Below are 25089 nucleotides of genomic sequence, written 5' to 3' on the forward strand. Positions count from 1 at the left end.
TTGATACAACCTGACTACAGTAATTTGCAGAGACCGGACTCAAATTCGGATGTGAATCAAAAACCTTCTCGCACAGGCAGAACTATACGTTTACCTGTTAGATTCAAGGACTGACTAAATTATTTTGATAGTGGTTAACACTGCAATACTAGTTACTACCTATTTCTCCATCTTCGTAACGTAACTTAGTTACTGGTGGGGGAGTAGTGTAGTGGCCCAGTTATTGCATGAGAAATAATTATTTTTTATTTCATATATTTGTTCATGTGTTTAATTATTTTATAAAATTAACTTTAATATTTTGTTAATATTCATATTTATATTTAAATTTCTTTATGCTGAATGGCAACTAGTTCTAGTTCTGATTCATGATTGCTAGGTTTTGGTTTCAAAACGTTGCTCGTAGCGTCGCATTTCGATAGCTGGAAAATAAAATGCAATAACTTAGCTATTTGTTTATAATTCATGCTGTTACTAGTCATAAATTAATTTTAAACATTAGTAGCCAAGGCTACAGCGTCACCCCTGATCAACTTCTTCACTACTGAAGACTTTGCACTTTTATTACAAATGCATACGACTTTTCCAGTTTATGGAATTTAACGAACTTTTACAGGTCCTTAGGGGATTGATAAACATGTAGTGGTAAAGGCCCTCGGGTCGAACACTGCTTAACGAATAATGATCTCTGATCTCCCCGTTGAATCACTATTATAAATGTTCGTTTTACTTTTCAAACTGTTGCCACCAAATGTTAGAGTCTTGCATTATATTTGAAGAAATTAAATAATGAAAAATTAGAGTAGCTCCTAAACACTATACCATCTGGGGGGCAAGATCTTTTTATTATAAATTAATTTTAATAGAAAAGTTATTTTAACATATGTGCGTTTAAGAAAAAAGAGCAGCGAAAATTTCCCAAAAACGCAAGCACATGAATTTTGGCAGCATAGTTTTGTCGAAAATTGCGCGATTTGGCAACGTTGAAACGTAAAGCTGATTCGCTGGTTGTGTTTGCGCCAATGAACAAATGTGTTATTTACCGTGTGCTTTTCTTTTTAAAAGTTCCGAGACTTCAATGGATATTGATGCGGGTGATGAAGAAGAACGCTTCAAAAGGCTTGCTGTGTATGTATTCACTTATATATATATTTTTTCAAATACACAAAATATTGGTAAAAGTTTACAATTGGGTGCCCCTTGTTTTTTGGCGATTCTTTTTTTGATGCCAAGATCGGCACCAGGAAGGTACAATTTCTTGATGGTCGCTACACAAAACAAAAATAAGAAGTCAAAGAATTGTACAGACTCTGTGTCCATGAACACATTGATCTGTTTTCACTTAAAAAAAAATCCTAGAATTGCACAAACTAGGCATTGCGCACTGCCTTAAATTTGCCCATGTACACATCAATCTATTTTCATTTAAATAAAATCAGGAAGCTAAAACAGAGTTAAAACTATCATGGTAACCAGAAGTAAGGTTTCATCGCCAAAATTTAAAAAAGTTGTCGTGAAGCGAAGGGTCACTCAGTTCTACACTAGAGCGAAAATATTTATATTCGTGATCTGTTTGTATGTAGGAATTCAATATACAATTAAAGTAAAATGTTTGATATCCAAATGTAATCGAATATGTGTAGTTTCCTAAAAAAGTGCCAGAATATTTAAATGTGCGAAACTAAAAGTATAAAATGTTAGTTTCCTTGAATTATGCGTTTTCTTAGTCTTCATTTTACAATAAATCCAGATGTTAAGTATAAGTTCAAAAATAGGCTGACTATATTTTCGTCATGTCACATGTTATATTAAGTTGACCATTATTCTTCAGAACCGTATGTTTAGCTTAAAATGCTCGTTAAAAATGGGACAAAATGCCATAACGCACAAAATACCTTAGATGGAGCTCACACTGTAAATAAACTAGAAACTCTTAAATTTGTTATTAGTTTGCAAGTAGAAAAAGGGAATTTTTTAGTAAAATTTTTGGTGAATCTTTGGATTATGGTAACTTGGCGAAACTTTGGCGACCATCCCTGCTACAGCAACCTGCTAGTTTTTTTTTTTTTGGATGCCATTTTGTTTTCACGAAGTAAAGCCATGTTTTATTTTATTTTTTTTTTTTTACTCAAAATTTTTTCCAACAATCTGCTAGCCGAATTACGCTTATGCTAGAATTTTTATGGAACAAAAGTGCTTAATCATGATGAAGATTAGGTGCGAAATTGGGAGGAAGTGTAGAATCGCCCACTGCTTGCTGCGTTTTTAAGAATTGCATATACACGATATCTATGTACACATCAACCTATTATAACTTAAAAAAAATCCCAGAATTGCACAAAAATGGCATTGTGCATACTTTGGTATTGCGCACACAAAAATGACTTTATCCATGTACACATTGACCTATTTTCACTTAAAAAATAAAAATTAAAAAAAAAAAAAAAAAATTACAAAAATCCAATTCTTCTTACTCTTGTAAAAAGCACCAAACAAATAAGTGGGCGATTCTGCACTTTAGCAGCGAAATTGTTTCTAAGTGCTTATTAGCTAAAATCCTGTTTGGAATTTTCCGGAAAATGTCACATGACATGTCTCATGATCTCTCATTTCTCTGAGACAAAATAATCTGTGATTCGAACTGTGTACTTCTCAGATTATTGCTAAAATCCTAGCTAGTAACCTTTATCACCTTACCAAAATGTCACCAAACTACCTGTTACCATGTTCCAAAGATTAACCAAATTTTTGAAATGATCTTTCTGAAAATTTCTAAAATCATGTATTTAACAGCTTTTGACACTATAACATATTTTCTGAAGCAGGGCAGAATTTGAAAGGTGAAACCTCTTGGAAAACACACAAAGATGTCTTGTAGAATATAATACAGTATTATCAATTAATTACATAACTGCTTTTCTCTTACTTGAAGCAGAACTTTACTAATCTTGTGAGATATTTAGTCCAAGACAATTTAATTATAATATTGGGTACTTTTCCGTTTCGCCGGCGCAAATCTCGCCAAGCAGACTTTATTGGCAGCAACATACAGTATACACATAAAAAATTTAACCAATGTTAGTTTTAAGAATTTTTTATTTTGAAGGCATAAGCATTTTAGTATGGTTTAAAATTTTGTAAAAAACCAATAAATAAAGACAATAAATTTGTAAAAAGACATTAATTTAAGAATTTACTTTGCTTTCATCCTGATTCGCCGGTTCATATCACGTGACCCCAAGTGATCTTATCTCATGTAAACTACGCTACAAAAATATAATTCTCTCAGTAATTATCTACATTAATTTCAAGTTAAATCTTATGGAATACAAGTTCAAATGCAAGAATTATTTTAATTCGTACGAATAGCTTACTCAGAAATTATGTAAAACCGCAGTGCTTTACTTCGCTAGTGCATTCTCATTAGATTTGATGAATTTAACCCTTGATTTTCCTTTTCTATATCTTTGCGTTCAGGTGAGTGGTGTGATTGCATCGTAATTAATTACCGCGAATGGTCTCAGGGCAAAAAATTTAACTATCTTGTAAAAATTCTATGTAATTGTATGTCAGTATTGAAAGAAACAATCAATCTGATAAGAAATGGCTGCGACTTGTTTTGAAAATGAAGGGTAAAAGTTTGCCAGCGAAGATATTCCGTTTGGCATCAGTTGTACCATTATTGGCGACTTTATCGTTTGTGCCGGCAAAACGGAAAAGTACCTAATATTATTTTTCAAACTTTGGTATATTTATATTGTAATAGATGAGTAAGAATTAAGGATACAGTGGATATTTAGCTGAAATATGCTAATCAGCCTAAATGCTACTATTTATCCAGTAATGTTAAATATTTAGGAAGAGAAAAATTTCCACACTTTTTTTTAATAATTCAGGATCTTTATTGATTATTTATAATGGGGATATTTCCATTCTATTTTATTTCTTTCTTCCTGTTAAATAGTCTTAAAATTTGTTTTAATTAAAAATAAATAAAAGTTGTAGATTGATAGAAGCTTTCCGTAATGTGAAACAACCTTTCCATGAATACGTTTCTTCCCATAATGTTATGCAATTGCAACTTTAAAATATTAGATTATGTTAATTAAAATTTGGGTAAAATCCTATAAGAGCCCTTGGCGACAAACTGGGAGAGTGCAGAATCACCCACTGCTCCGCACGTTTCTCAAAATTGCCAACTTGAAAATAGCAAGTAAAAAAATTGGGATAGAGTAGACTTTAAGGTACCGCTTGTATTATGGTGAAGTTGTTGTTTGATTTATCACCAAGTTGATGTTTCATTTATGGTAGCCTGAGTAGTTGAATGTTATGGAAACCCTATTGTGACATAATTGGGTGCATGATTCTGGGAAATTTTGAATCATGGGATGTTTTGTAAGCGTTTTTGTGGTGTGTGTTGGTTTGATTCTTTAGACAGTAGAATGGCCGAATGTAGTAAGATTAATTTGAAGTTTCTGTACAATTTGGAGCAAAAGGGGAAAAGAGCTTTAATTGACTGGTGTGTAAATGTAGGTTTACTTAGTAGCCATTATAAGTGTTCTGTATGTAGGAAGGATATGCGTCTAGTCGAACGTAAAAATTGTTTAGATGGATTTGAATGGGTTTGTAGGAAGAAAAGTTCAGATGGTCACTATGTGAAGTGTTCGATCAGAAAGAGTACCTGGTTTGAAAAAAGTCATTTGAGTATGATTGATATTTTGATTTTTACGTGGCTCGGGGTGTACGAAGCGAACTCGAAAATCATGGTAAGTGAATATTTGCTTTTGGTAGTGCTTAAATATATAACATGTTTTTTCTTTTCTATGTTATTTTATTTATTGGTTTAAAATGTATTTTATTGAGATTTTGCATTTTTTTCCCCTATATTGTAGAATTTGGTGCTCCTTTGACTTTTTAAGTGTAAATATATCAATGTGTACATGGACAAAGTAAAGGGAGTGTGCAATGCAAGTTTGTGCAATTCTGGGATTTTTTTTAAGTGAAAATAGGTCGACGTGTACATGGATAAAGTTAAAAGAGTGCACAATGCCATTTTTGTGAAATTCGGGGATTTTTTTTTTTAAGTGAAAATAGATCGACGTGTACATGGATAAAGTTTGTGAAATAATGAAGTATTTATGACCTAAAGGGTATCAAAATTTACAAAAAAAAAAAAAAAAAAAAAAAAAAAAGAAGCTTAATATTGATTTGTTTGCCTTATTAAACATTTCTCTCAATGCAAGTTGTTTAAGTTGCTCCGTTTGTTGCGCTAATACATTCTCTTTAATTCTGTAGACAGGCATAATCCTTTGCTTAGTTACATTGTTGAAGTCCTGTAACTGCTGTTTCGAGAATTCCGATTAATTTGTCAATCAAAATTTTCTCGTTGTCAGTAACTTCTCTGTCACTTTCTTCACTATCAGTAGAGTATTTTCTGGATCTAGAACTATACTACAGATTTCGCCATTCATTAATTGATTGATGATTGAGAAGGATTGTCATCACAATGAAAACTTCTTTTATATCATCCTCATTTATTACAGCTTGTCCACATTTCTTTACAAAATCCGTTAATTGGAAAATTTCGCCTTTGTTTTGCTATATCCGAAAACCTTTAAAATTAGTGGCTATCATCATCAAATTTAGCTATCCTTCACTGTACATATTTGGCTATGCATCATGAGCTTGGTGACTAACGACAAGTTGTTCTGTTAAATTTTATCTTGCTTCTATCACGCACTGAGACAATTATGCCTGAATTATATTAGTTTTGTTATTTATCATACTTATGTCTATTTCTTTCACGTGCTTAAGGCTTATTAGAGTTCTGAATAAATAAATTCCCACATATATTTCAGCCTTATTGAAGGCCGGCGCTAGATATCTTACCGCCTGATGCAGTCTCTGTGGGTCCTAAATTCTCCGAGTCTCTGCAGCCATACGAGCCCTGGTGCTGGTTCTGGGTTTATGTGAATAACAAATCAATTATTCTTAATTCAAATAGCCATAAATTTAATCTTTGAGTCTATGAGTATCATCAACAAAATCTATTTTTATCACATGGAAAGAAATGTTTGGTAAATGTTTCCTCGTAAACATTTTTTTAGCACATTTAACTTAAATCTGTAATCATCGCCAAGCGTAATGTCAACATATAAGGTTACCATACACCTTTATTATTCAATTACTAACAAGAAAAATTGGGTACTTTTCCGTTTCGCCGGCGCAAATCTCGCCAAGCAGACTTTATTGGCGACAACAGACAGTATACACATAAAAAATATTAAAAAAATCTTAGTTCTAAGAATTCATTTTTTGAAGGCATAAACATTTTAATATTGCTTAAAACTTTATAAAAAGCCGATAAATAAAGACAATAAATTTGTAAAAAGACATTAATTTAAGAATTTACTATGCTTTCATGGTTCAAAATCCTAATTCGCCGGTTTATATCACGTGACCCCAAGCTATCTCATCTCACGTAAACTACTCTATAAAAATCTAATGCTCTCAGTAATTATCTACATTAATTTCAAGTTAAATCTTAATTTGGAACACAAGTTTAAATGCAAGAAATATTTCAATTCGTACGAATAGCTTACTTAGAAATTATGTAAAACTGCAGTGCTTTACTTCGCTAATGTATCCTTATTAGAATTGATGAATTTAACCCTTGACTTTACCTTTTCTATATTTTCGGCTTCGGGTAAGAGCTGTGATTGCATCCTAATTGACTTAACTACTGAAAATGGCCTTAGACATAAAACTGAACTATCTGATAAAAATTCTATGTAATTATATGCCAGTATTGAAAAAAACAATCAATCTGATAAGAAAAAGCTGCGACTTGTTTTGAAAATGAGGCGTAAAAGGTTACCAGCGAGAATATTCCTTTTGGCATCGATTGTACCATTATTGGCGACTTTATCGCTTGCGCCGGCAAAACGGAAAAGTACCAAAAATTGTTTAGGCATCGCTATATGAGTCATTACTGAAGTTGTCATGTTTTGATAAACATGCAGTGATGAAAGGAAAGTATAATAAATAATGATTCCCAAGGTTGGCGTCAGATCAATGATGTATCTATGTGGAATGTTTCAGTTTGAGATGTGTACCATAAAGCGGATACGCAGGAATGAAACCAAGTTACTGATCCTGATCGTACATATTTATGCTAAAAGGTTTGTTTCTTCAATAACAATGTATTTCATTTAGTGTCAAAGTGAAATTAAGAATTGGCACACTCCAGATGTTTTATTATGCTCGGAGGGGGGTGGAATCAAATGTGCATGCGTAAAACCTAGGAGAAAAATGTTGTTGGTGGTTTTGAGGTCCGGATTTTAGATCATTTCGGATAATGGATGTCTGGATTTCAGACTTTGTACTGAATTTCTTATTTATTTTGATTAATATAGCAATTGGATTATATGGATGATCTTTAACTTTGTTAGAGATTTCTTGCTGGTAACTTTATGCTTTCTTGACTACTGTTATTATAATGACTTTTGAAATTGCTTGTTTTCATGAATGTGTTTGATTGATTTAGAAATTCTGAATTTTCATCCACAGAGAACCCGTTGGCGCCGTTGCTGTTTTACTCGCCAAGTTCACCTATGGTTGATGGGCGTTGGTTATGAGATATTAAAACACATGGAAGTAAGCCGCGTAAACATGATATTTAAAGAATATAATCAAAGTAATTAAAGAATAAGTAACATAAATTCACGTTAGCAGAGAAAACAATATATTAAGCATATGAAAGTGAAAATTCAAAATTAACTGGTTAAACACGATGCACGAAAATAAATTTGTATTTAATTCAAGTTAGCACAGAAAACAATATGTAAAGCTTAATGGAAGTAGAAAAATCATGTAATATTGAGCTTTGTAATAATGACCCTTTTTCTTGGCAATTTCTTGGGAAAATTGAGATCTGTCTTTGAATATCTTTCAGTATTATAAAATTCCAAAATATTTATGTTTTTAACAGTGCAGTTTCTAAAGAAATTGTGAATTTACGATTAATATCTTCATTGCATAATTTTAAAGTACTTCCAAAACTACGATTGAAAATCCATTGTGATCGCATAAATGAAATGAATAGATATTCTCATTTAAATAGAAACTTAATTGCAACTGATTACATAAAAGTTTTTTTAGTAATAAATTATATTCTGCTCTGACTTATTTTTTTAAATTTTATGTATATGTTCATGTATTGCACGAAAAAACCAACATATTAACTTTACATTTGGCATATCGATTTTTATTAAGACTTGCTTTTTTGCATGTAACCAGGGTTCATAGCGGTCCTTATAAGTGCTTATAAGTCCTTATATTTGAAAATAAAATATAAAGGCCCTTATAGGTGCTTACTTTTTCTTTAAAGCCCTTATTTTTTTGTTTTTAGTGCTTATTTTTTGCTTTTAGTGCTTTTTTTTTAATGAAGGCGCTATTTTCCCCCTACCAAAGCCGAAACTAAATAAACAACTTTTCTTAATATTGAATGTCAGGTGGTGAATCATACTCCCGGAAATAGCTTTTCCCCCTTTCTCTGCATTAACATAACCTTTGGTGCGCACAAAGAGTACAGACAGGTGCCCGTCGTTATATTGGTCAAAGAATTGCGAAAGCAGTAGAAAATTTCGGTACATTCGGCATTCTTTTCCTCCCACCCAAATACTATACACGTTTAAATTTCTATCCAGATCTTAATAATTTGCATTCTCGTTCCGCTTGGTCAGTTCATATTTGTGTTTATTATGATCATTATGCTTATATTATGAGTATATGTATGAATGTTTATAATAACACTTGCAGTAACTGCTGAAGTATAGTAAACTTCCAAAAATGGTTGTATTTTAACACAGCGTTTTAGGAATAATACTCGGAATGGCTTAAATAAAGGGAAAGTAATCGAATAGTCAAAATAATTTAATTTTTTTTGGCCAATACATTATATAGTGCGAAGATTGGGAGGTTCTCCCCTTTCTCCGCAAAATCTCAAATATTGAAACTGTTACAAGTTCGCTGCAAAACAAGCAACGGACTTTTTTTTTTTTTTTTTTTGTCACTTTCCAATCTGGATTGAATAGGACTAAAAGTTCTGCGGTCTACCAACCCAAGCGAAGAATGATTCTATTGCGGAAATTTAACGCCGTCTGTTGAAAATTAGAATGAAAAACACCCCAGTTACTCATATTTAGTTCTTTATTCTCCCAATTTCAGCAGCTGTTGATTCCGATTGCATAATATCACGTAGGGAAGAATTATGGCACACGTATTGTGCAATAACGTTTGCGATATTTCGCAGAGATAATTAATTAATTAATTTTGATGTTCTGTTTGAGATTTGTTTATGAACACTTAAAAGAGTTTTACTGTGCTTGCTAAGCAGAATATTTTTCAGTTCCATTGGTTTATTTTTATATGATTCACATATCAAAATGTCAAAAGCATTTATTTAGCGGAAAAATCTAAAAAGTGGCTACAGTCAACCCCCCCCCCCCTCCGCTCCTCTTTTTCAAGTTACGCTCAACTGTCCGAATATTCGCCAGTTTCCAAGTATGCGGCTTAGTTAAGCTTTTACTGTTAAAGGATGACTGCATGAAGCAAATTTCTGTCTTCTGATTTCAGAAATGTTCCTCTTTTTTACTTAAATTACTTTGCTTGCAATATCTGTTAAGAGAAAACTGATATACAATGAAAATTTAGAAAATATTCAGAATTTAGATTTAAATTATTTAAATATTAATATGAGTGGAAAAATAAATTGTATTTATTATTAGGTTCCAAGCAAATACAATAAATATGCCTTATTATTATTTATTTTCTCTATTTTGAACTGAAATTTCATCATTAAATCTTGTAATATAGTTTAGTTCTGCATAGTTTTTTTTTTTTTTTCTCTCATTGTAAACTAGTTCTGTAAATTGAACTGTTATTTAAAATTTAAAGGGAAAAAAAAAGTAATTATTTTCCATGGTTGAGGTAATGCTTATTCTCTCTTAATAAATACTGCATTTCTCATATTTTAAATTGCAAGTCTAATTAAGGTTATGCAGTTGTGTATAATGTCATTAGACAGGTGCTTATTTTTTTTCTTAAAATGTGCTTGAAAAGTGCTTATTTTTTTAACTAAAATGTGGCTATGAACCCTGTGTAACTCATAACGAGAACCAAGGAATATATCATTTTTTGTGCACTGCTTTGCAACTGATATACAGCTCATCAGCAGCTAAACAGTAAAGTGACTGAACTCTGGTAGTTTAGTTAGCCAAGCTAATGGGCAAGTTGTATGATTGTTTTCATGGTATTCCCAATATGTAACGTGGATTCAAACCAGTGTCCTTCAGAAAGACCTCCTTGAAGGCATCTTTTCTTTTAGGCAGATATCTCTCCCATGCTTTTCCATAATTTAAACAAACCCAAATGATGTATGCTGCTAAAAATTTTATTTAAAGTCCATATTTAATAACATTACAAAAATTGCAAATATGGTCCAAGTTAGATCATTTTTAAATGCATATATTTATTTTAATTACACTAATTGTATATATTTATTATATGAATATTTTAAATGTCCATTTTATCATTAATTATTATTAATATATTTATGGACAACATTTCTTTCTTGATTGTTCTGTCCAATGTATCCTTGATTTTAATTTCACATTTAAATTTTCACACCATAATTTTATAAGTCTTCTGAAATTTAGTCACAATTTCACTCAATTTAACCGCGTAGTTCACAAATGCAGCATAAAAACTATGTTAATATCAGTCACCAAGGATGTATGGATTAGGTTTTTCATGCATAACCATGAGTTTTTGAGTATCCATAAAACTATTCTGTCATTTTAGAGAATCAATAATACTTTTTATTTCAGTTTAATCATCTCTTTGTGTGTCACACCTGAAATCTTCTCAAATGTTATTGTTTTGTTTATTTCATGCTTATGACTGCATAAGAAGACTTAAGTGAAACAAATGTGTCACAAGCAGTGACACTGAGATGTTATTTCACATATAACTGAGAAGTACAGCACTAATTAGCACTGTAATTGTTAAAGAAAGTATCCTGGCTTGTAAAAAGCTTCGTTGCATGTAATGTGAACTTAATAACTTTATCATTTTAAAAATAAGAAGGGTTTGTGTGTACTTAATTCAATATACAAAGCATGTGAGAGCTAGCTGAAAAAGGCATGCTTTTGTGAATATTTTCTAGGGTAAATAGGCTCATGGAAAACCACGAAAATGTCACAAAATTCACAAAACACATACGAAAAAAATAACCTGCACAACCAGCTCGTTTTTCAGGATTTGAGCCGAGATTGAACTACCACTATTCAGCCTTCTTAACCACTCATAGGACTAAATATGTAATATGTAATATCATGTAATCAAAAGTTAACAATGTGTTGTGTAACAGGATTGCTTTCTCAAGTATCAAGATAGGAAATACTTAATCTATTCTTTTTTTTTAAGTGTTTGGTCATGGTATTATTCATTACATGTACTTTCCATAATTCATATAGAATATTAATATTTCTACTACAAGTGTCTTTTTTAAATTTTTAAGTGTTTTGCTTGTTGATATTCTCAAAATTGTATCTGATAATTAGTATAATAGGTATAAATACAGTAGACATATATAATCGATCAGGAGTGGCTAAACTTTATGTCAGTGAGAACCACAACTGCATATTTACATCATAGGTGAAGTAGGTTTCAGACAGCAAGAAATGTCGATTCCAAACAATCATTCAGTGACAGTCTTAGTTCAATAAGAGCCATGTGCCTGTAATAAATTAATGAATGCATGACTTTTAATACATCCATTTTACATAAACAGTTTTTCAATGTTATTTTTATCAATTTACTTGTAAACAGTTTAAAGCATTTTATGTTGAAACAACTGCCTGTCTTTCATAGTATATTTGACAGTGCCAATAATTTTCAGTATTGAAATTCTATTCAGTAGCATTGTTAATAAAACTTTTGAAGAGTCATTTGCACTTGGATTCATTACACAAGTAGTGGTTTGCTAATTTTGATGACTTTGAGTATCCATAAAACTATTCTGTCATTTTAGAGAATCAATAATACTTTTTATTTCAGTTTAATCATCTCTTTGTGTGTCACACCTGAAATCTTCTCAAATGTTATTGTTGGAAAAGCATTAACAATATATTATCTGGTTAAAGTTTTAAGCCATAAATATTGTTTTTCTCATAATTTTAGATGACCATACCAATAATAAAGACATTACTTAATTAATTATTTAAAATGCATATTTTGGCAGGTGATGAAGTCAAAATATTTTATCGGTTGGAAACCTCATGATTCTGTGTGCTTAACGCTACGTTAACAGCCATGTTACCAATTATCATTAACCCCTCTCCCGCCATATTTTCTTCCACAAACTAGCATCTGTCACCGAAAACTTCCTTTATTATATGAAAATATTTCTATCTATTTGTTAAAAGTTCATAAATAATAACGTGAAAATACAAAAAAATAATAATAAATAAGTGAAGAATAATTTAAATTGGCAAATGCGAACAATGACGGTGATAATTCAACAAAATAAACGTTAGAGGAATGGTTGCAACCTTCTTACAAGCGAATAGGTTGAATCTGCCGGATTACCAGGTTTGAACTATTATCGCCAAAGTTGGCGATGTTTACATTTGCCGGGTTCTTTGCGGAAGTGTTCCGAAATTCTAATTAGATGTAAACAAATTTCATTTAATAATAATTAAATGCCGTGTAAAGCTTCAAACTTATTTTTTTTTTAACTAATACTTAAAAGATCTAACATTGTGGTTCTCAACCTATTTTGCCCTATTCCACCCCTTTCACCATTGCTAGAAGATCATTCCCATCATGCCCTTCCTTTTCAGTACTTGAAAAATGCATATATATATTTATTTAGATTGCTTTTGAACTTACTTTATAAATTAAACCAAAAAAAGTACAGAAAATGTTGGTATATACCAGGATTCGAATAAAAATAGTTTTTTTATATTTATAAACCACAGCTGCCAACTCTGCTTTTTCTTCTGGTCTCCTGGTAGATCACCAAATCTCGATAAACTTGTCTCAGTTGCAACAAACAGGGCGAAAAGAATGACCGGGGTAAGAAACGTTTTTGTTATTATTTTGAAAGGAAAAATCAGTGACAAGATCTTACTTACCATTGTATCATTCATCAAGAAGCGCTTTGTGCTCGACATTTCCAGAAGAAATTTGCAAAGTTATGGAATTCATAATTATATTATTGTTAACCTCATTATTACTACAGCTTTTAATCATCGCCAGTTTAAAGAATTTTTAGTTGAAATGGAGAGCGAGTACTCAGATCTTCTGCTGAATAATAAAGTGCGTTGGTTATCAAGAGGAAATGTTTTGAAATGGTTTGCATCCTTATTAACAGAAGTTAAAGCATTACTCCTTGAAATGAGTGTTTATAATCCAGAACTAATGAATGATCAGTAGATCCAAAAATTTTATTTTATGGTAGACGTTACATCTCATCTAAATCAGCTTAATCAAAAAACTATAGGGAAGAGGTGTGTGTGTGTGTGTGTGTGTGTGATTATGGCAAAGCCTCGAGGGCTATCTGCCTAAGAGGAGGGATGCCTTCGTGGAGGACTTTCTAAGGGAAACTGGCTCGTTTTTAACACGTTACACATGGGGAAAACCACGAAAACGCTCACGCAGCCAGCCCGTTCGCGGGATTCGAACCTCCTATAGGGAAGAGGAAACACAATTTTTCTGATGTTGGAAGAAGTTATTTCATTTGAAAGCAAATTATCTTTTTCTGCTCAAGATTTTTGAAACAGAAACTTTGGTTCACTTTCCAAGCCTGTTGAAACATTCTCAAGAAAATAGATCTAATATTGACATTTGCCATTTCAAAACAACAGTTTTATGACAGAAGTTTTTCTCAGCAGGTTTCAGGAATTCTGAATCAGCAAAGCAACATTAGCCTTTGTTAAAAAACCTCTTAATACTAGTGCAACGGAATTGCATTTCTCTGTTTAATATTCACATTGGCAACTCTGAAATCAATTGCTGAATTTAAAAAAAAAAAAAAAAATTATGAAACTTGAAATTTGAACATTTTAAGTGCTGATGTAGAAACATTGGAGAAAAATAAATGTGTGCTTAGTTCACAGCACAAGTAATCTGGAGAAGGAAAACATGTGGAATAATATTATTTCCGACTCATGTAATCAGCTTAAAAAACTAACGTTTGATGTTTTTCTTATTCGAGTCTACATATTCATACGATCAATAATTTTCAAGCATGAACTTTTTGTCAAGAGTAAATAGAGAAGTCATCTTATTCATGAAAACTTGTAATAAGGCTTAAAATGAAAAACAACATACAAAATGCAAACTTTTCAAGAAGATGCAAGGCCATTGTTTACATTAGTGTTTTGTTAGTCATTATTGCGATTCAAGTTTTTCAATATATTGCAATTCTCTTTTATCAATAAAATAGTATCGTTATTAAGTATAATATCAAGTTTTATTCGACATATATATATAGTTTAACTAAGACTTAAAAACTGAAATATTGAGTTAATTTTAGGGAGTGTTGTGGAGCGAAAAAAGATGTAGTGTTGAGAAAGGTATAAGATGGTTTGGACATATGCAGAGAATGAATGGAAGAAGATACTTGAAAAGAGAATACAAGTATTAAAAAATACAGTGCTGAACTGTTGATAATTGACTCTGTTGACTAATGAGTTTGCCTTCACTGGCCAAAGGGATATAAAACTGAACTGAGAGCAAATTGTGTGCCATCTCAAACCTTTTCTGCTGCATGTACTATGCCCTAAAAGGCTGAATTGTTATTATGCCCAACAGTGTTATGTTGTTATATGTAAAGATTTTAAACAATTATTTTTTTGTAACTGTTTCTGAAATTATTAACTTAGTGTTTTATGTTCAGTTTCAGCAGTTTTCTTAGTGTTGATTAAAGAGTTACTGTTTATTACATTTGCTATTCCTTATTACTGCACTAAAGGCTATGATTCTGTATACATTAATTAGCAGCATGTTTAAATTCTTAGTTAAAGGTCTTCAATTTAGTTTCATAATTATTTATTGTATACCTTCTTCATATTCATCTGAAATTTCAGAAGAAATTTACTTCCCAGTTTAGTCCTTTGAAGCAACTTATATGTAAATATTGTATAGCATATTCTGTTATGTACTGACTATTGAAATGCATTTTTATTTCTTTTTTGCAGGACATTTTGCAGTTTGAAGTCTCTATGTACTACTGAGGTAAAAAAATTCTTTTATATCTAATCTGAAAATGAAATATTTTTTCATAGGCAATAAATTCAGTTCTTGACAACTGCATTCTAAATTAGAATTTTAAGCACATGTGAGAAAACAGGAAAGTGCTTTCCAGTATTTAATTTTAAAAAAAGTTGAATTTTTATTTTCAGAAATCATCTTAAATTTATTTAATAAAGATCATGGCAAATGATTCCAAAATTTTTGGTGCATGTTTTACTTGTCCCCAGAACTTTCTGAGTTGTCCTGCTGCGGATAATTTCTACATAACCACTGAATTTCTGTGATTCTGATTAATTCAGGCTCCTAAGAACTTGATGTGTGTGTCATTATTTGATTTTTAGGAAAGTGATTATTCTAAACCTCATGTTTATAAAAAAATTTACTGTAGTTTGAAAATATGAGTCTTGGATGATAATATCAGCGACTCTTTTAAATATAAGCTACAACTTGCTTAAAAGTATCTTATGCAGTTAATGCCACTAGATACCTTTCAACATAAAAAACATCTTCAGAATTATTTTTATTTCTTGCATTTGCTGCAAACATGAAAGAAAAGAAAAATCTTATAATTAAATTTTGTTGCTGTTAAACATTTCTGTAGTAGAAGATAAGCATGTTTAATTTATAATACTTTTTATGTATTGTTTGACATATTTAGAAGTATTAAATATGTATATGATGCACAATTTTGAAATCTACAAAATAAATTTTGTTGTATATAAAATTTAATTATAAATATTGAAGTAAAATAACAGACAATAACATTGCAAAATTAAAAATTTACTCTTACAAACACTTCAAAAAAGTGAGAATAAAATGCATTAAAAATTTAAGCAATATTTTTTATAATTTAAAAAAGTATCTCTTCATATAGTATTAATAAATACAGTACAAAGTTCGAAATCCGCACTAGCCGATTCCGGATTTGGGATATTTCCAAATCCTGTGGGGGGCTGTAAAGTAATGTTGCTTTCTTACATTAAATTCAAACAAATAAATTTGTAACAAGTTTTTATTTTTAAGCAATAATATAATCACCCTCGTTATCAGCAACCTTTTGCCATCTAGTATGCAGATTTCAATCCCAGATCAATAAAAATCAATTGGTTTTTGAGTAAAATATCTCAAGATGGCATTTTGGACATCATCAAAATTTTGAAATTTTTTGTTACTAAGAAAATGTTGTAGGGATTGGAATAAATGGAAATCCGAGGGTGCGATATCGGGCGAATATGGTGGGTGAGGCAGTACCTCCCACCCCAATTCATTATGTTTTTCCAGTGTTCGTCTTGCACAGTCGTGTTGCAGAATGACGCCTTTTCCGTTGACAATCGCCGGATATTTTCCAATTAAAGATTGGTTCACTAGATCCAATTGTTCAGAATAAAGGTCTACATTAACAGTTTTTCCAGATTTCAGCAATTCAAAATGAACAATTCCACGAATACTCCACCAAATACCCAGAAGTGCCTTTTCGGGATGTAAACCCTTTGTAACCCCTATTAAAACTGCCTTTTGAGTTTTGGATTATCATATAGGACTTATTTTTCTGTCTCCACTAATCAAGCGATCAAAAAATGGTTCTGTATGGTGCCGTTGAAGCAATACATTGCGTGTGATGGATAGGTTGGCTTTGTTCTCTTCGGACAGATTATGGGGGACTCAAACACCTGCTTTGCTTATTTTTCCATTCTGCTTTAAATGTTTTTGGTCGACCAAGGTTGGTTAAGAGTGTTTGACAGTTCCTCGATTGTTTGACATTGATTTGCGTCCACTTCTGCCCTTAGCATGTTGTTGTCTATCGTTGTTGTCGACATGCGTAGAAACGACATTACTTTTTGGTCCCCCTAATAATAGATCATCAATTTAAATCTGGTAAGATGGCATGCAGAAATTATACAATTAAAATTATGAAATTGTAATTTATGAAATAAAGAACAATTATGATCTAAAGGGTATCAAAATTTACAAAAGAAAGCTTAATATTTGTTTACTTTATTAAACATTTCGTTCAATGCAAGTTGTTTAAGATGCTCCCACAAAAAATTCAAAAAGTTCCTTTTTCTTTTTTCTTGTGTCATATACAGTAACCTTTCCAATGCCATACTCCTCACATAATTTTAAGACGAATATGCCTGTATGCATTTTTTGCAGCAATTCCACATTTTGTTTAATGGACTTCTAAACATGGTTTCGCTTTGTAGATCCCTTTTGTAACTCCAGAATTGGAAACTCTTTTCGACATAATCGAAAGTTCAAGCTTAGTTTTTATAAAATTTCTGTAATAATAACAGTCTGCGAAAATTAATAAACTGGGTCAAATTAGAAGGTCAGGGAGCAGCGCAGTCTGCTACATTAATTTAAAATGCCTTAGAATCAGTAATGATAATTTTAGCCTAACTTAATAGCGTGTGTTATACGTTATTGGCTATGTATCACAAGATTGGCAACGAAACCCAAGTGGTTTCGCTAAATTTTGTCTTGCTCCTATAGCGTTCTGAATTAAGCCTGAATTGTAATAGTTTAGTTTTTTACTATACCTACGTTTATTTCTTGCACATGCTTCAAACTAATATGAGTCCTGAATAAATAAACTCCCACATATATACTTAAGGCTTTATCTAGGGCTGGCGCTTGAAACCGCCTGGTATCGCCTCTACAGGTCCTAAATTCTGCTGCAAAGCGCTTTTGTAAGTTCTAAATTTTAACCATGCCTAAACTTTGGATCCCAGTGCTTTCCCTAAATCATAAATACTTCTCATCCCTTAATTTTGACACTCGGTGCTTTCCCAAATTCCAAAAATTTCAACTTCCCTAAATTCTGCCGTCCAATACACACATATCTATAGTGCAGGACGGGTTTAAAATTTTTGCTTTTAATTTTTAGCCTATTATTATGTTTTTTTATATGTATGTATATAGGCATAAATAAATGCAACAAAATAAAGAACAAGGTTATAAGGTATTTCTCCTGCCTTCCTAGCATCCCTTCGTGGTATAGTGGTTCTGCATGCTGAGCCGGTATTGTCAGAGGTCCGTGGTTTGATTCCCAGCAAAGGCGTTGTTAATTTTTCATCTTGCCTGCTTCCAGAAAAAAATACCTAATGTCTCTAAAGTGGCGCCCGAACTAAAAGGGTGTTTCATGAGGATTCTCTGCGCCCAGGATTTGGCGATTGGGTCCCCCAAAAACCTCAGTCGCCCTTTCAAAAGGGGAGTATGTAAGGTATTTCTCGTGCCTTCCTAGCATCCCTTCATGGTGTAGTGGTTCTGCACGCTGAGCCGGTATTGTCAGAGGTCCGTGGTTCGATTCCCGGCGAAGGCTCTGTTAATTTTCATTTTGCCTGATTCCGGAAAAAAATGCCTAATGTCTCTACCAGGTATAAAATATCAAAGAAAAAAATCTTAAATATACAATGTTCATTAATGTATGTATATGTATATAATATCAATATAAATGTTAGGTTCTGAAGCAATTAGAAAATTACTTATATGGTTTGTTGTGGTTTATTTAAATATAGCAAAGCACTCGACGGCTATCTGCCTAAGGGTAAGGATGCCTCTGTAGAGGACTTTCTAAGCAAAACTGGATAGTATATGCGTTATACATGGGGAAAACCACGTAAACGCCCATACAACATGAAAATGGATTGTCTGGTCCGCACTTCTTAAGCAGAAGTATCACCAGAGCCAATAGGCTAAGGAAATTTTCAATTTTGGAGCAAGAGCTCAAAGATCAAATAATGCCAATTAGAATTTTTGAAAGACCTAGTTAGAATTTTGAGGTCTTCTGACTAGGAGATGTGTTGGCCTCGCCAACGTCTTTATTGAAAAAATACATTACATAGCATGTTTTTATATTTACAAAACAAATTATTTTTTGAACATAAATTGAGTTATACAATGCAACATAGAATGATAGGAAGAACAAAGTAAAGAATCAATATTAAGTATTACAATAATTAAATGATTAATAACATGGCAAATAAAAGTACAAAGATATTACATGATACGATTGAATTTACAAGTACAGATCTAATTCATTGTGATATGAGTATTCCAATATAAGTACAATAATATTATATAATACAATCAATTTATAAGTACAGATCTGATTCATTATGGTATATGTATTCCATAAAACTTGATAACAAAGATCGTCCCTTGTCGTTCTTAATTAGTTGTTTTAGAGTTTCTAAAGTTATATTTTGTTTGAAAATTTCTCTACGTTTTGTTGATACACTGGAACAGTCTATAATCATATGAAGTGCATCTGCGGATTCACTACCACATTGACACTTGCATGTAGATTCCTTTAGTTTGAATCTGTTAATATAAATCGGAAAGGCTCCGTGATTAGTGATAACTTGATTTAAAAAAAATCACTGAAATGCCGTTTCTCCGAAACATTCGGTAGAAGTGTGAACGTATGTCGTCCTGTTTCTTCATCGTTCCATTGTCTTTGCCATAGATCGAGAGCTTTCATCTTTGTCGTCCTGATGCTATTACTCATAGGGATCTTGCAGTCTAGGTACGTGTTCGAGTAAATCCCTTGTTTGGCTAGCTCGTCGGCTTTTTCATTGCCGGCAGTGCCTTGGTGTCCTCTTATCCAATGAAGCTTTGCTTTTGTAAAAGCCAGTAATTTCTTTATGGCGATAATGTTCTGATTATAGATATTGTATTTATGGATAGACTTTAAAACAGCCTCGCTATCCGAATATATATGCGCAGGACTGGGGTGTGATTTTAACCATAGTAATGCCGACTTTAATGCTAAAGTTTCAGCTTGATATACTGTACTAGTCTTATCCAGTTTAAACATAAATTGATCGTGACAAACTCCATTCATGAAGGAACAGAAGCCAGCTCCAGTGCCGTCTTCACTTTTTGAACCGTCCGTATAAATTTCTAAACCTTTATTGATTGGAGGCTTGTTGTCCCATCCGAAGACTTGAATATGAGCTGGATGAGAATGCCATTTAGGTACTGGGAATTCAATCTGATCCCGTGAAAGTTCTAAGTCCTCATATTTAAAGTCAGTCCATCCTCGTTTGGTACGTTGGATGATGCTTTCCATGTCCAATTTAAGATCAAGCGGCATAATTCCAGCAATCACTTGAAGAGCTGCAGTAGGGGCAGTCTTATAGCTTTTGGTCATTGCAAGAAGTGCTATGCGTTGTATAGAGTTTGTTTTGTTTCGCATTTTTACCGTAGGTGGGTACCACCAGGCAGGACATGCGTATACTATGGTACGCTCTATTGCACGTTTATAAAGTTCTTTCAGAACTGGTTTGGGCATCCCAAGTAATCTAAGAAGATTGTTCATTATTTTACAAACTTTAGATTTAATATAATCTAGATGAGGTAGCCAGGTAAGGCATTCATCTATGACTATTCCAAGATATTGAATGGATTTTTGTTGCTTAATGGTATGATCGTTCATCTTTATTGTCGGTGCTGAATAGGCTGCACCACGCTTTTTGATTGCTATAAACATAGACATTGTTAGACTTTTTGGGAGAGAATTGAAGTTTGCACTTGAGTGCCCATTCTGATAGTTTTTGAAGCGCCAACTTTGCCTTGGTTTGAATTTGCATATGCATAGATCCTGTTACTAGGAGTGAAACGTCGTCCGCATAAGCTTGGATGTGGATTCCATCTTCAAATTCGAGTTTTAAAGCTATATTCATTACTATATTCCAGAATAGTGGTCCAGAGTTGGATCCTTGTACACATCCTTTTTCTTGTTTTATGGAGTATTGAACATTATTTATTTCATAGATTATATGTCTATTATCCAATAAACTTTCAATAACTTTATAAATATTTAGAGGACATCCCAGATTGCGGAGTTCCTGTAGTAGGAACGGCCACCAAATATTGTTGAATGCACTCTTGATATCCAAAGAGATAACATTGGTGTAATTATTATTACGTCGGTTTGCTTCTATTTGTGAGACTATGTCCTTGATGGCATCTGCTGAGCATTTTCCCGCCGTGAAGCCATATTGTTGTTCACTTAATTTGGAATTCGATACTAAGAAATAAGTCAATCTGTTAGTGATTAATTTATCATAGACTTTACTCCATGCGTTAAGCAAGCAAATAGGGCGGTAAGCATCAGGAAGCTCACCACTTTTTCCTTCTTTTGAGAATAATACTAATTTCGCTGTCTTCCAGCAGTTAGGAAATATTCCTCGACGGAAGAGTTCATTAAGTAACGCTACTTGTAATTGTGGGTTAGCATAGAAAACTTCAGCTATAATTTCTTTAGGTATATTGTCCATTCCAGGTGCTTTGCCTGGATTGAGGGATTTGATAGCATTTTCCACTTCTGGAATCGTAAACGGAACATCATTTATTGAATTATATGGATTCCTTAAGTTGTTACGAATTGTCGTATGAAACTCCGTGTCTTCGCTGATTATATCTTTAGGAAAGTGGTAATCCATTAGGAAACGTATAGTTTCTTCTATTGTGGAAGTCTTGGTTTTATCTGGTTTGAGTAACGCTTTTAATTGTAGAGGGGATTGCATAGTCCCCTTAGCAATGTCATAGTGTACCCCGAAGGGTGAACTAGGACTTAGACGCTCCAGATATCTTTTCCAGGTTGTTCTTTTGGCTTGCATAAGCTTTCTTTTATAGAGAGCAAGATCTTTTTCATAGACTTGCTTATAGTGTGCCCTTAGTTCGTCATCATGAATACATTTGTGATAACGCTTTCTCAAAGCGAGGATTCTTTTTCGTAATATTGAGAGTTCCGGGGTCCACCAAGGGACACCTTTGTGTTGAGTTTTAACATATTTTCCCTTGGCGTGGGTTGCCAAGTCACAGTATTCCTGTATTTTCTGAGTCCACTTAATTATAAGTTGATTAAGATCAACTGTATCTTTAGGCAAGTAAGATTCCATTGAACCAAAAAAGTGACCAATTTTTGCCTTCAGTAAGAGCCAATCCATGTAAGTTTATATTTGACTCTTTGAGTTGAGCTAGAATGTTGATACGTAATTTCAAAAGAGATATAACAATGATCACTTAAAGTGATACAGTCCATAACTTTCCAATTATGAATGAAAGACGTGGAAGAGATTGATCTGGAAGCTGTAATATCAATCCAGCTCTTTCCCCTTGTGCAGTTGTAGGTAGGGGGACCATCCGGATCGTTTTCAACAGCCAGTCTATGCATTGTTAAGAATTCTCTAAGTGTGCGTTTTCTGGGATCCTTGAAGGGGGAGCCCCAGAGCACACTTTTCTCGTTTAAGTCGCCAAGGAGAAGAAGATCATGTTGATCGTCAAAGTAACGTTCAGCTAAGTTTAACAGAGTAGTTAAATCTGTTAAGTCCGTTATAGGTTGAGTATAACAGTTAAAAATGGTTATTGTCCTATGTTCAATCTTTAATGTAATAACATTTAAAGTAGAAGAAGCGTAAGTATTCAGAACCGTAAGTCGTGGGTTAACCACCACTGTGGCTGTTTTGGGGTGGTCATTTGGAGAAAAAATGTTTGAGTCGGAAAGCCAGACGGCTTGTCATTGATACAGTATGGTTCTTGAATAAAAATCAAGTCGTATTCAAAGATACAAGTCTTTAGTTGTGCTGTTGCGACATGTGATCTCGCTAAATTAATTTGCAACGCTTTTATATTTTGAATAAGTTCTCTAGCCATAATTGATTTTTCTTCGAAGATCTTCAATTTCTAGCTGTCTGCTAGGACAGTCTTTTGAGAAACTTGAGTGCTGCTCGTCAAGGTGCTTATCACTATTCGCATTTCTTTCTGCACAATGAATACATCTTTGGTAGTTATTGTCACAATTTTTGTGGGAATGTCCCACTTCTCCACAATGTCCACATGCCTCTTCTGTTTGGCATTGTTTAGAAATATGTCGGTATTGGCAGCATTTAAAACACTGCGTTGGTCTGATGTATTCTCTTAAATTGAAACGTTCCCAATTAACGCACAGTTTGCGTAACTTAGTAAGTGTTTGAAAACCTCCGGTGAGGTTTCACAAACCCAATGATTTCCGTTCTTATGCTTGATAGGAAATTTAACCTGTAGGCCATCACCATCGATGCCTTCGTTTTGGGCTAAAATGGCTTCCTTAAGTTCTTCCTTAGTCAAGTCCCTTGGAATATCATATATTATAATTTTAGGAAGCCTACGTGTAGGACGAACAATTTGTAGGTCCTTTTTAAGTTCTGGTACAGTATTTATTTCATTTTCTAGCGTCTCTATGTCTTCCGCTTTATTGGTCTCTATTAAGAGACCACCTTTTGCCTCATTTTTAAGTCTTTTCACTCCAATGTGGAGCTTTGTGGGATCAATAGTTTTTAAGAGCTTCTTTCTGATGTTGTCTGGTTTATCCCCTTCATTTGTGAGGTATAAAATAGTGACATGTTGTTTATCTGGTTTTCTCCATGTTTTGGATCGGTCACGAGCTGGACGTTTAAGTACGTCCGCATAAGAGTCTTTAATGTTTGGCGTTTGATGAATTTGTCCTTCCATGTGTGCCATCTCGACACACTGTTCAGTTAGAAGGTTGAACATCAATTGAAATTGATGTCGAATATCAGCGGCTACTGCCTTGTTTATGCCAGAAGCTTTATTTGTCAATATTGTCTCTAAGGTGGCAATATATGCCTGTCCTTCTTTGAGAATGTCTTTAGAACTCATTTTGATGTAGGTAGAGTTATTCAACGCTTAACTAAATAAGATGCACTGGGTCTGTAGACCGACCTGGTACCCTGGGGTTCACACCAAGTCAGTAAGTAGTAGGCACTTTTGCTCAGGCTTTCGACCCTCCTTGGAGAGGGAGCCCCCGACCTTGCCAAGGTACCCGAGCACTGGGAAAGCACGAATGAACAGGTGAAACAAATATTCAAAATTATATCAATTTTGCACATTAATATCGCATTTCAATCGCATACAAATCGTATTTCTAATCGCTTTCCCCGGGGAGCGTAAACGCCCATACAGCCATTCCGTTCACTGGAATGCGAACTCCGGACCGAACTATCACTGTTTAGCGGCTTTACCACTCAGACGCTAATGAACCTTCTCTTCACATATACATGCATATATATATTATAATATTTACATGTAGAACATATGTTATGGTGAAATACCGAAATCTGGAGAATGTCGACTTTCACCGGTGAATGTTGAACATATAAGAATATATTTCTTCTCCGTAATTCAGTCACGAAAAAAAGCACTTGAGACTTAAAATAAGAACTTAAAACACACAGTACATTAAAAATGAGAAAGGAAAATAATAGAAGTTAAAAACTTACTTAATTATACAGTGCGTTCTAAATGAGAAAATAAAATAATAGTAATAAAAAGCTTACTAAATTATGTGACTCAAATCTTATTTATTGCAACAACTTAAACTATTATGACTTCTTATGAACTCTCTTTTCGACCTACACCAGAGCATATCTGTGATTGTCGACATAACACCGGTGAGGGTCCGAATGTACAAGAATGTAATGCAATATTCGATCTTTCACCGATGTATGTGGTAAATGTTGTCATTCTCCGGTGAAAGTCGATATTCTCCAATTTCGGTGTTTCACGGTAACATATACGTACACATTAAATTATTAAATTATATTTGCATGTCGATAAATTATATTTACAGGTTGATCATTGATAAAAAATTATAAAATATTGTACGGAATTACTTCGCTTCCTATATTTTTCGTAAGCTTCATCATATTTCTAAAACAGAATCTAAGTGGTGATCCCATTTGCAAGCTGTTTATATATCTT

At 33.0% G+C, this 25089-nt stretch overlaps 1 protein-coding gene and 1 long non-coding RNA gene across 5 annotated transcripts in view; one reads left to right on the forward strand and one right to left on the reverse strand.

Annotated features, from left to right (window-relative positions):
• Positions 1 to 362: 362 nt before the first annotated feature.
• The window catches only part of LOC146995805 (charged multivesicular body protein 5-like), a 216213-nt gene continuing 191486 nt past the window's right edge, over positions 363 to 25089 (forward strand). Inside the window, exons 1-2 of one of the 2 annotated variants that reach the window (XM_085821818.1) lie at positions 363 to 1128; positions 15267 to 15303. In XM_085821818.1, the coding sequence (XP_085677944.1) occupies positions 1031 to 1128; positions 15267 to 15303 (135 nt within the window). In that variant the 5' untranslated portion in view covers positions 363 to 1030. The remainder of the gene's footprint in view (positions 1129 to 15266; positions 15304 to 25089) is intronic. The other variant, XM_085821817.1, reaches the window with a different exon arrangement.
• The window catches only part of LOC146995806 (uncharacterized), a 96464-nt gene continuing 83029 nt past the window's right edge, over positions 11655 to 25089 (reverse strand). For 2 of the 3 annotated variants that reach the window (XR_015042562.1, XR_015042559.1), the window contains exon 3: positions 11655 to 11800. This is a non-coding gene — a long non-coding RNA (uncharacterized LOC146995806). Of the gene's footprint in view, positions 11801 to 16080; positions 17169 to 25089 lie in introns of those variants that run through there. The other variant, XR_015042561.1, reaches the window with a different exon arrangement.

The sequence above is a fragment of the Stegodyphus dumicola genome, chromosome 8, assembly GCF_044657685.1.
Source record: "Stegodyphus dumicola isolate Sdum_Otavi_A_Nest chromosome 8, ASM4465768v1".
NCBI lineage: Eukaryota > Metazoa > Arthropoda > Arachnida > Araneae > Eresidae > Stegodyphus > Stegodyphus dumicola.